Source organism: Lactuca virosa, chromosome 6, assembly GCF_052849685.1.
Source record: "Lactuca virosa cultivar CGN04683 chromosome 6, Lactuca_virosa_CGN04683_v6, whole genome shotgun sequence".
Lineage (NCBI taxonomy): Eukaryota > Viridiplantae > Streptophyta > Magnoliopsida > Asterales > Asteraceae > Lactuca > Lactuca virosa.
In genome coordinates, this window is record NC_136431.1 from 104,459,840 (window position 1) to 104,472,148 (window position 12,309).

General features: G+C 35.2%; 1 protein-coding gene across 1 annotated transcript; it reads right to left on the reverse strand.

The window, feature by feature from the left end:
• Positions 1-9,368: 9,368 nt before the first annotated feature.
• Positions 9,369-11,611, reverse strand: LOC145122709 (cytochrome P450 76C1-like). The gene is made up of 2 exons (XM_079058276.1): positions 10,586-11,611; positions 9,369-10,143 (listed from the first exon to the last, which is right to left on the reverse strand). The coding sequence occupies exons 1-2, from the start codon at positions 11,561-11,563 to the stop codon at positions 9,523-9,525; spliced, it is 1,599 nt and encodes a 532-aa protein (XP_078914402.1). The 5' UTR covers positions 11,564-11,611; the 3' UTR covers positions 9,369-9,522.
• Between the last annotated feature and the right edge of the window lie 698 nt (positions 11,612-12,309).

Here is a 12,309-nt window from a genome sequence, read left to right on the forward strand (position 1 = left end):
GGTTTTAGATCCCTATACATTTTTGTACTGCCGGGATGAATCGAGTACATGGTCTTGTGAGCTTCTTTCATCAGAAGATCTCTTAATCCTCCCGTCTTAGGTACCCAAATTCTATCTTGGAATACCTTCAACCCTTGACCGTTTGTATCAAACACCAACGTTTTATCCAAACGTCCTTCCTTTCGGTCAATTTTCTCTAAAGCTTCCTCTTGAGCTTTCTTTATACTTTTCACAATGGTCGAGACAACTTCAATCCTCAACGCTCTTGGCCTTTTCTTTCCAAGATTTACCTTCCGCCTGAGAGCATTAGCAAGAACATTTGCTTTACCAGGGTGGTAAAGTATCTCATAGTCGTAGTCCTTGAGTAACTCTAGCCAGCGCCGTTGCCTCATGTTCAATTCCTTCTGATTAAAGAGATATTGAAGACTCTTATGATCAGTGAAAAGTTTGCATTTAGTACCATAAGGATAGTGCTTCCATATCTTTAAGGCGAATACTACCACTGCCAACTCCAGATCATGAGTGGGGTAGTTCTTTTCATGCTCCTTCAATTGCCTCGATGCATACACTATCACTTTATCCCTTTGGGTCATAACACAACCTAACCCAACTCCAGAGGCATCACTATAAACTGTGAAGTCATTAACTCCTTCAGGTAACGAAAGAATCGGTGCTTCACACAACTTCTTCTTTAACTTCTCAAAAACTTCCTTATGCTTCTCATTCCAAGTATAAACAGCTCCTTTGTGGGTCGAAGCTGTCAATGAAGTCGCAATCGAAGAAAAGCCTTGGATAAACCTTCGGTAATATCCAGCTAATCCTAAAAAACTTCATATCTTCATAGGACTTTCAATCGTAACCTTCGAGTTACAAAATAAATCCTTATTGAGGACTCCTTCTTCTTCTTAGAATAAGTACTTTCCTTCATTCATTGTAACAGACCGATGGGTCATGTTCTAATGATCTCTCATCGTATAAGGCTCTACTTAGACTCAGATCTCCTAGGGACAAATTTCGGTACAAACTATACCTTCCTTCATGTTCTAATGTGATACAATCACAGTTCAACATGTATCATTTCTAACTACCAACTTCTTTAACAATGAGTGCGATACTTCTATTGATCGCTTTGATCATCCTTTACTTCAATTCAGCTTAAGTCAACTGCTACATCGAACTTGGTTATCTGAACCACGTAATAAACTCATCGTAGTCGGACTCGATTCGATATGACCTCTAGGGTCGGAATAACAATCATCTTCTTAGTCATTACCGAAACGATGGTAACGACAGACTAGAATAAGACGGAATCAATTACTAGTTCCTTGGTAACCTTGTGACTTTCCCTGATCCAAGTGTGAGTCCTGTGCTTCCAGTAGTATAGATCTCTACTACTATTCACACCTACTCATACTCGTCCCAAGTATTGTCTCGCAGTCCCCAAGTCCTAAAATCACAAAACAACTTAACACATACGAATGTGTCCAAATAATCATAAAAATTTTCCTAGACTCTACTAGGACTTCTTCCATGATTATCTTCAATCATCAATTCTACTTCAACTTGGTTGGTGATGGAAATTCCAGACGATGGGACAACTTCAAGAATTACACCAATCATTCCATCATCCTGCCAATCGAAGGTGTACTTCAGACGTACCGTACCCCTCTAAACGTTCCATTATTTTATCAGACATATTCTAAAGGCAAGATACCAATCTTACGATATCTTCTGATAGGTATCATTCACTATCATAAGCTTTTCATTTCCTCCATCTACTCAATTCTCTACGAGTCTTCACCATAATGTTTTGTACACCCAAACAGACGTTCGGTGTACTGGGCGAGAATTTAAGATAGGAAAGCTTTATTTACGATAGACGTATAAATCTCCTTATCACTTCGAAACGTTTACATGTTAGTTCTAATATCGTAATCGTACGCTTAGAATCCTAAACACATAAGGTTTCCAGATCTGGTTGGCAACAAACCATAGATCCGAACATATAATACCATTATTATAGCTATAACACAAAACATTTAGCACATAAAAGCATTTTAGGCATCCTTCCTAAAATAAACTAGTGCTTGTGTCAATTTAGGTGTACTACCTAAAATATAATAGACACACTCAACTCACAATGATCGCTTAGCATTCTAAGTTTAAGTCTAGAAATTTCCTACAAATTCCTAGTTCGCTTAAACTAATGCTCTGATACTAACTGTGACATCCCCAAATTCACGGCCAGAAAAGACCGGTTTAATTTATGCTTTTAAAATAATTTCAGAGTAATCATTTGATTAAAAGTGTTGCGGAATTTGTTCCCAGAAAAACATGATAACTATGTTATCAAATCATTTCCGAAGAAATGTATTTTATTCACTTAAACCATTGGGATGTCATTGTCAATACAAAAACATAAGCATAAACAAAACTTACATTCATTTACACTAGTGACCTACTTCTCTTTTAATCTCTCAGTGTAAAGCAACTTCGTATCGATACCTGTGATACAAATAAACTGAGTGGGTCAGGCTTGGGAGCCTGGTGAGCATATAGGGTTTTCAACCCACAATAAATAAATTTATTATGCTTAAACATCAAACAATCAACCCAATTACCCAATCTCCATTATCTTACTTATTTCTTAAGGATTTATCCTAAGAATCAACTATCACTCATTCCTAAGGATTCATCCTAAGGAATAGGCACGAAGTCCATCGTTGCCCAAGGTTTATACTATAAGCACTAACAACGTCGATCCCCACATATTGATCCTATACAGTGATCTTACTAGATATAGCCTAAAGGATCGATATGACCAACCAACTAACGAAACTGCTTCGGAAATTCCCTAGCAGCAAACGAGGATCGAAGAAGACATCAAATGAATGGAATAAGTTTAACCACAAACCTTCGTTCGTAAAAGAAAGAACCACAAGACAATTAAGTCAAGGGTAGTTATCAATGCCTAGGCTGTGGTCTGAATATCGTGAGGTATGTAACCCCCAGACGCACCCTATCCAGCATCGAACTTTGCCTAGGCTGTGGTCTGAATATCGTGAGGTATATAACCCCCAGACGCACCCTATCCGGCAATGGAAATGCTGACTCATGCCTAGGCTGTGGTCTGAATATCATGAGGTATATAGCCCCCAGACGCACCCTATTCGGCAATGGAAACGCTGACTCATGAAGCTCGACCGATCACTTCATAAAAGAAACAAAGACTCCAAAGCTCTTCAAAATAAAAGTATAGGGAAAATACTAATAAAGTACTCCCGTACGCTCCCGTACCCTGACACGTAATAGTGTCAAAAAGAAGAACTATCGGATGAACACATAGTTCAAAAACACCTAATGAACATATAGTTCGAGAACATCTTATGAACATATAGTTCAAACATACTTACCGATTACGAGTCTGCTAACGTTCCACTGGACTATCTAAAATAGTCTGTGGCCGTTGTCTATACTCTGCTAGATGACTAGATCATCTTAAACATCGATACCTCTCTTCACTTTTTATTTCATCACACATCATCTAATTCATCTACCTATGTTTTACCCAACATATTTATAGATAAAAATACATATACAATTTAAAACTTGTATAAAACATCTATTCAACAGTCACCTTAATTAACCAATTAATATAATTACACATAGCACGTATTTTAATGAAAATACTTCATATATATGTGTAAGGTGAAAGTGACTATACACTCACATGATTTGATGATAATCGGGCAGCAATTTGTTTCCTAAAACGTTCGTTTCTAATAAAACCGAGAGTTTTATTGAGAAACCGGGCTCTGCGAGGGTCGGGCTTCAAAACCGAAAAGATAAAATTTGCCGGGCCTTCGGGCACTTCGGGGCGTGTTCCGGGCGTTGCAATTAATCCCGAGGCTTTGGGGAAAGTCAAAATAGTGAAAATATTGATTTAGGGTGAAAAAGTGGCAAAATCTTCAAAATACCCGAGAAGGCTCGCAGCCTTCTATTTATAGGGTGCGAAGATGCAGGGATCGGCCGAGAAGGGAGAGTCAGCGAGGGCAGGTGGCAGCAGTAGCGAAGGCCACGCGGCTCATGCGAAGCTCGGACACGCGAAGGGCACGCGTAGCTCCGTGTTTGGTCCAGCGCCTCGGATGCGAGGAGTCACGGTACACGCGTTGGACGGAGGCGAGGCGGCTTCGGACGGCTCTCCGGATTCGAACACGCGTCTGCCAGCTGCTTGGATGACTCAGGAATTTTGGACACGTGGCATGCTGCGAGCGAGGGTGACGTGGCCGAACACTAGCCATGTGAAATTCCTTGGTTTATGGGATTTTTTCTCGATTTTTGCACCAAAACTTCTAAAATCCATAACTTTCGCATACGGGCTCCGTTTTTGACGTTCTTTATATGCACGCGTAGGTAAAATTACGCTCTACAACTTTCGTTTAGACTTCGTCGGCTATTTTTGAATTTAATTTTTATATTATTATTTTTAACAGACCGGGACAGGAAATCCGTTAAAAATTCATAACTTCTTCATCCGACGTCCGTTTTCGTCTGTCTTTTTACCGTTGTGATACTATTGACGAGACCTTCAATTCTCGTTTAGGTTGTGTCGGCTAAAAATCACTCGATCTAAAATTCGAGTTTTTAGCTGTCTACTGCTAAGCTGAAACTTAGAAAAATCATAACTTCATCATACGAAGTCAGATTTGGGCGTTCTTTTTATAAATACTCTCGGTTTAACGAATACTACGAATTTCGTTTAGATCAATAAAGCTAAAAAGTAGTTTATCAAAAACTCACTTTTTACGTCATTCGGCACATTGCCGGTTTTGTCGCGAAACTTCGACAGGTCATAACTTCTTCGTTATAACTCGGATTTCGGTATTCTTTATATATCCGTAATCCTTGTCATGCCCACTACAAGTTTCTTAATAGATATCGGCTTTATCTAATATTTATTTTTGACGCTCATTTTTATTCTTAATTAATTAAACCCTAATAATTAAGCATAAAACACATAATTTTCACATAATATTCACATAATTCCTTTTCATTTCTTCTAAATGAGTTACAAAGGTCAACCTAGACTATCATGTCAATATTAATGCCTAGCCTAAAAACACGGGCGTTACATACAGTGAGAAAAATCACCTCTCAGACTGAAATGATCGCTGAACAGAATGCAGTTCCGAAAATGAGATCAACCGGTACGAATGCGAAGGAACTTTATATTCAATTAGGTTGGATAACAAAAACATAATATCAATATATTACAAGATTCAATCTCGATAATTTAGTTATTTTAGAAAAATAATAATTAGTAATAGTATTAGTAAATTTTAATATAATAAAATGGAATTATAAACTATATTTCACTAATAAAAAATTTATTTGCATTGAGTTGTTAACAGGTGTGAAAGTTTGATTTTGACTAGCGGTACAGATGGAAGAAAAAAATTAGTATCTTAATTCATAATATACATACGTTGCGTTAGGGTCAGCTTATTAACCGAAAAACCAAACCAAAACCAAATTAACCGATATAACTAAACCATTACTAAAAGATATGATGCAGTTTCTAATTTTGATTAATCGAATACACATGATTCAGTTATGTTTTTGAACTGAAACCGAACCACTATAAACCAAACAGAACTAATAATATTAAGAAATGTTTTTAATATAACATAATATTATATATATTGTATGTAATTATATTAGGAATTGAAAATTTAAAGGGTAATTATTTGGATTTCGGAAATTATATAGATAAGTAATCTTTTATCTATACAGTTATATATACACAATTATTCACTTTTTACACCAATAAGCTTTATGTTTTTCAAATTTTATAGAAAAGTATTTTTATTTTTATGTTATTTTGGACCATTATGGTTAACCAATAAGAACCATTAACCGATAACCAAAACCATTATTAACCACTACCCAATGGCTATCAAAATACATTAACCAATTGTAATGGTTATGGTTTGGTTTTGACAAATAACTGGACCAAAGGGCCCAGACATACCCCTAGTTCATATTAATTGGTATACTATATAACAAACTAGTGAGTGAGCCCGTGGTGAACCACAGGTGAATTTTTTTGTTGGGTTTTTTGCCGCCACTTACCCCTGTGTAGAAACTGAAACTGAGGAGTCAATCATATCTAAGGGATTTTTGATAGACTAAATACAAAATATAGCAGCATGCTTTCATTTATCTATGTATTATAGCATCCAAGTTTCTAAAACGACATTATATACTTCCTGATCAGTGGTGACTCTTTGTTTTAGCACAATTCTAGGTAGTGAATTTAGTTAGAGGTACCTGTCAATGTCAATTGGCCTCGAGACACCCAAGAGAACACAACGTTTAATAACCAAAAAAGATAAGTACCGGCAAAGTGTTGAACACAATTAACAATTGTACTTTTATATGTTCGCACATTATAGCATCCTACTTTTATTTCTTTTTACTACCCCACTGTAATTTCAATTTCTTTGTAAATCGATGAGATTGCTATAATTGGAAAGAATATAAAAGCACAATGTTGTGTTATCAGATTTCAAAGATAGAGATCCTCAAGAAAAACAAATTCTAAATAATTCACCTAAATTTCATTAAACTGTTAATTTATTGGTGTTGAGACAAACCTTATTTAAAAATAATAAGTTAGGAGATAGAATTACCAAAGAGCTAAGAACTTGGGGTCTTATGATCCATCTGATATAAGCAAAGCAAGAGGCAATCCCCCGTCACTATTTTGAATATCCATGAGCTACATCTTCACCCGTTTGAAAATCCTTGTGTTGTTGTTGGACTCCAAATTCCGGTCTATTTTCCAATTGGAGATCATTATCTGATGACGATTCTATTGGTCCTCCATCAGATCAGGAAAATTATGGGATGATTATGGGTGCGTTTGGTTGTGGAAAATTTTCCAAGAAAAATGGAAATTTTGAAAACGCGTTTGGTTCGTTCAGTTTTCCAAAATTTTCCAAGAAAATAAAAATTTTCAGTTTTCCAAATTGCATGTAAATCAAAAAAGTGATTTTTACAGTTTTCCAAAGTTTTCCAAATTTCTAAGATGGAAAATAAAAACTCCCTCGGTTTCAATCAAACACGTTTTCTAAAATTTTAATTGAAAATTAAAAATGAAAACTCAACTCTATTTTCTGAAAACATTTTTTTAGAAAATGAAAACAATTTTCTACAACCAAACGAATTATTGTAAATGAGAGAAAGGCAGTGGGGATGGGAAAGGGATATTTACACCAACCAGACCCACTTCTTTTTTTGTTTGGTAGTTTCTCATTGATGCACTGTTTTTCGTAAATATTGAAGCCAATATATATATGATTAATCGGTCAATAGAAATTAATCTTTTTCTTTTTTTTTGGAAAATAAATATTTTAGTCATTTTTATAAAGTTTTTGACTTTACCTGTTTATGTTCACAATAGCTATGGTAAAAGTATTTATTTCAAGCGGAAATTCAGCGCACAATATTAGGCAAAAGCGTTTAATTTCATAAATTTAGTTAGCAAGTGTAGAAATAGGTGAAGTAAAAATCTTTATAAAAATGATTAAAATATTTATTTTCCAAAAAAAAGATTAATGTCTAACGATAATGATATATATTGAAACAAAATTGACAAAGGAAAAAAAGTTGTTAAAAAATATATTTAAAATAAAAGATATAAAATTGATTAAGAAACTTTACAACACATAATATTATGCAACCAAGTTTAATTTCATTGGTCTATCTAGTTACCAAATATAGACTTAGGAGCAACAACCATATGGGGTGTGTACTTGATGGAACACATAAGTTAAAAAAACTTGTCATAAATATGATAAATTGAAACAAAATGGATAAGAAATAAAATCAACCTACAACATCAAGATCCGATATTTCAATTGCTAGTTCCATAGAGCCTACTGTGCTATAAAATTTGCTGTCACTATACAATATTAATGAGCTATAACACATGAATGTTGGTTATTTAAAAAAAAATGTTTCTTTTTTAGTAAGTTTTCACTCTTAATTTGATCTTCTTCCACTAATAATCATCACATGACATAAGTAACTTCATTGTTTTGACGTTGTCGAGGGTATTAACGTCTTTTACACTTATGAGGGTTTAAAGTTGTCTATTTTGGATGGGCCAAAAAGTTGTCATTTTTGTCCCATACACATAGTCCCCTGTTTTGTTTTAGAGAAATTAAATATCCTTCTACTTTTCTTCCAATATATATTCCTATCAATTTGAAATGATCACAAGTATATTTAAATATGAAAAGAAACAGAGATATCATGAACACCCACTTTAATACAATCACTCTCCAAAAATAAAGCAATGAAAATATGTAATGAAACACGAAATGGAAAAAAATAAAGATAAATATATCTCATGATATTGAGTCGCCCAAATCAGCAGTATTGCCATGAGAGTATAGAAAAGTGAATTTAAAAAAATGGTGTGTCCAGAAGGTAGCAACGATTTTGTTTCCGATTGCATCTATTACAGCCTGAAGAGGTGGCATGCCTTCTCCATGAGTTTGCTAAAAAATAAATATGAAAGCATAGAATGCGGACAAGAAGCAACAAATCATGATATAAATAGCATATAGGACCTAAATATAGAGTAACCAATCTTTAATTTTGTTTTGCAAAACGGGATAAATGGTATGAAGTACGTAAACTTCAAACGTAACCACCCGACTTACTCAGCGTCTCCAAGTAAAATACATACAACCTCCCCCTTGTCATCGTTAGTCGTATGATTCTCCAACAGAGACAACAGATTAGGGTTAGACAACGGGTTCGCTTTCAGGTATGAGTATAGTTCTTCCCAAGCAAGCCATTGCACTATCTGATCCGTGATAAAACTTCAGCCACCTCCTCTCCTCCGGTCACTGCCACTGGCAGCCCAGGTGGCCGCACCACCGCCTACAATAGTGACAATTCGTGTTTTTGCTAAAAAGAAATCAAAGACAAAATTTAATGATTATTAAGAGATTAATTATCATCATACAACGAGTGACTTGTCAAATGGGAGGAGACGGAGATTAATTGAGATTTGAGGCGGTGGATGCAAAACTTAACAATGGGGTGGTCAAAATCTGAAAACAAAGAGTCAAGGGATGGAAATTGACAAATAACAAAATTGTTGAGGTTAAAATCCGAATTACAAAAATCCACTATTCATAAACGCGATGGGATTTAAATTAGTATACAAATACATGGATAGGGCCAATCACAAATATATGGGTCGTATAATCCAGTTTCAAGTTTCAACACATATAATAGTTACAGGTTTTATATATTATTAAACAAGATATTTCATAATAGATAGGAATATATGAAACATCAAAATATCAACATAAAACAGAACTTACACTTTATTTTATTATTTTGGAAAGTGAAAACACAACATACATATAAATACACTTGTTCTATATCAACCTGATAAACCATCGAATATACGACTTGGAACTTAGATATTTGACCAAATCATCACATATAGAGGCTCACGTTTGGCAACCTTTGTGATGGGACAGCAATGAGTGGTTCTTTTCTCTTTAGTGTAAAGCCAAAATTTTCCGATAGGTCATGTTCTTCACCTTCGGGCAAGCTCCAGTCAAACGAGTGCAAGAGTGAAGCCAATATATACATTTGCATTTTCTCGGCCAATTGAACGCCTGGGCACAATCTTCTCCCCGACCCAAATGGAAAGAAGTTTAAATTGCTTCCTTTGTAATCATATTTGTTTGTCAAGAACCTCTCTGGATTGAATTTTAACGGATTGTCCCAATACTTTGGATCACGATGGATTGACCAAACATTCAGAAAAACTGTACAACCTTTTGGAATGGTGAATCCAGCTACTATGCAATCCTTGCTTGGTGATCGTGGTAGTATGAGAGGCAGTACTGGGTGCAACCGGAATGTTTCCTTAATAGTAGCTTCTAGGTATTGTAGTTTAAGGAGATGAGATTCTTCGACAATATTGTCATGTCCCACAATATCTGCTAATTCTTTTTGAATCCTTTTCATTATGTCATGATTTCGCATGATCTCTGCCATTGCCCATTCTATCAGTGTTGTTGTCGTTTCTGATCCTGCAACCATAATATCCTGATACAACAAAAGTCCAACTCTATTGTCAATTTTGTAGTTCAACTAAAGGAAAATCGTGTAACCATGTTATTTGTGAAGCACATCCACACTAGAAGCTTACTGGAGAGTTGTTTTAGTAAAATAATTTTGAGAAAATCAAAAAATATATTGTGAGAGATTTTTATTACATAGTTTTTTCTCTTAGCTTGTGAATTTGAAAATCTCTCTTATAGATTTTTTCATAATTCTAGTTATATTTTGAACTTATTGATTCTTTTGGTTAATTTGTTGAGTTTTCCTTAACATGAATTTTTTTAGTGAAAAAACATATATTCCTCAGCACGTGTTTCATATATATCTGATGCGACCGGCGACCCACAAAATGTGAAGCATGTAAAACGATTAATTTGTGAAGTATCTTTTCTGCCTTTTCGATGTACTTTTAAATAACAATGATTACCAGGAGAAGTCCCTTTATTTGGGTATTGCTAATGGATGTTGCATCTTTGTGGTCCATGAGATCTAATAAGATCTGTAAAAAATCTTTCTTTCCTTGAGGCCTAACTTCATCCTTAGGTTTTCTGGAGTTTGATTCGATTCGATCATCAATAATGCTTGTGAAAATTTGATCCACCTGATAAAGTAGCTTCTTGGTCTTCCGCAAGACACCTTGTAGATCAAGCCATGCAAGACTAGGGAAGATGTCAGACACATTCGGCTGTCCCATGAGCTCAACAACATTTGAAGCAATCATCTGTAACTCTGCTACAAAATGGCTACCTTTTGCAAATGGATCTGAAGTGTTTTCCCAAACCATGCTGGTTAGGACGTTAACCTCGGTCAAGAAAGCGATCTCGCTAATGTTGATTGTGGTTCCAATCTTACTATAAATATTCTTGATAGTTTTCCTAACCTCATCCCTTCGAAAATACCTGCATGCTTCAAGATTCTTGTTGCTTAGGACCTCATGGACAAACAGCTTACGAAGGTTACGCCAATCTGAATTGTTGTCGGACCATATTACATCTCGGGCTCCAAAAGACATTGTAAAGGCAGCAATTGATGGATTGCGGTTGGCAAAGATCTCATCTTGCTCACGGACCACCACTTTTGCTATGTCAGGGCTGTTTATAACAACATGAAGTTTGCTTCCCAAGTGAAACTTGAAAATGGGCCCGTAGATGTGAGCCAAGTTACAGAACTGCTTGTGCATGTCACCGCCAAGAATTGGAAGGTAACCTACAATCGGCAAGGAACGGGGACCTGGTGGCAACGGTGGTGCACCATTTGAGGAGCTCAAAGATTTCAATATAGGAAATAAAATAGCCAAGATCGTTGCTGAAATGGTGGCAATTGCCAGCTGAGTAAGTTGGTCTTTGTTGCCGCTCATCACTTCCCGCCACCATGAACCCTCGTTGTTAATTATTAGTTGTGCCATTTTTGCTAATTATGAATGTGTGTGTAGAATGATACAAATCGATTGTTGAATTTAAACCCCAAGTGATGGGCTATATTTGACTAAAAAAGAGAAAAGTATAATTTTAGATAAAAAGAAAAAAGAAAAAAGAAAATACCGGTTAAGCCTGATTTTCTCGCCTACAATTGTAATAGTGTAACTACATCGTTGGTCCTAACGGGATGTTAAAATTGAGAAATTTAGTCCAACTATTTTTGTTAAAAGTGTTGGTTGGCCCTGTGGTTTAATGAAATAGTCAACTTTGGTACCCAAATGAAACCACTATATTGTCCTGGCTTACACTACTAGGGATCGTAAAAAAAATCATGTAGTCGATTGGTTAAAAAAAAATCAATTAAAACTATGACGGGTTTGATGCACCAACCTTTTAGGTGGCTATTTATTTCATAAGTGTCATATATAACAACTGCTTAGATTTTTTGGAAAAAAAAAATTATCTAATAAAATCTGTAATAATCTTATTTGAAATTTTTTTAAAACAATATGAAAATTAATAAGTTTTTTCCTATATATAAACAAAATATAATATTGACATACTTAAATATCCAATCTTAGTTCTTTATTCCTAATCTATTTTGTATTTTTTTCAACCTCCACTACAAATGATGAAAAAAAAATTGAAATATGCATATCAGTAATATGACCGACAAGGCAGAACTTCGCAACAGAAGCTAATAACATTAAAAAAACAATTTTATTGACCATAT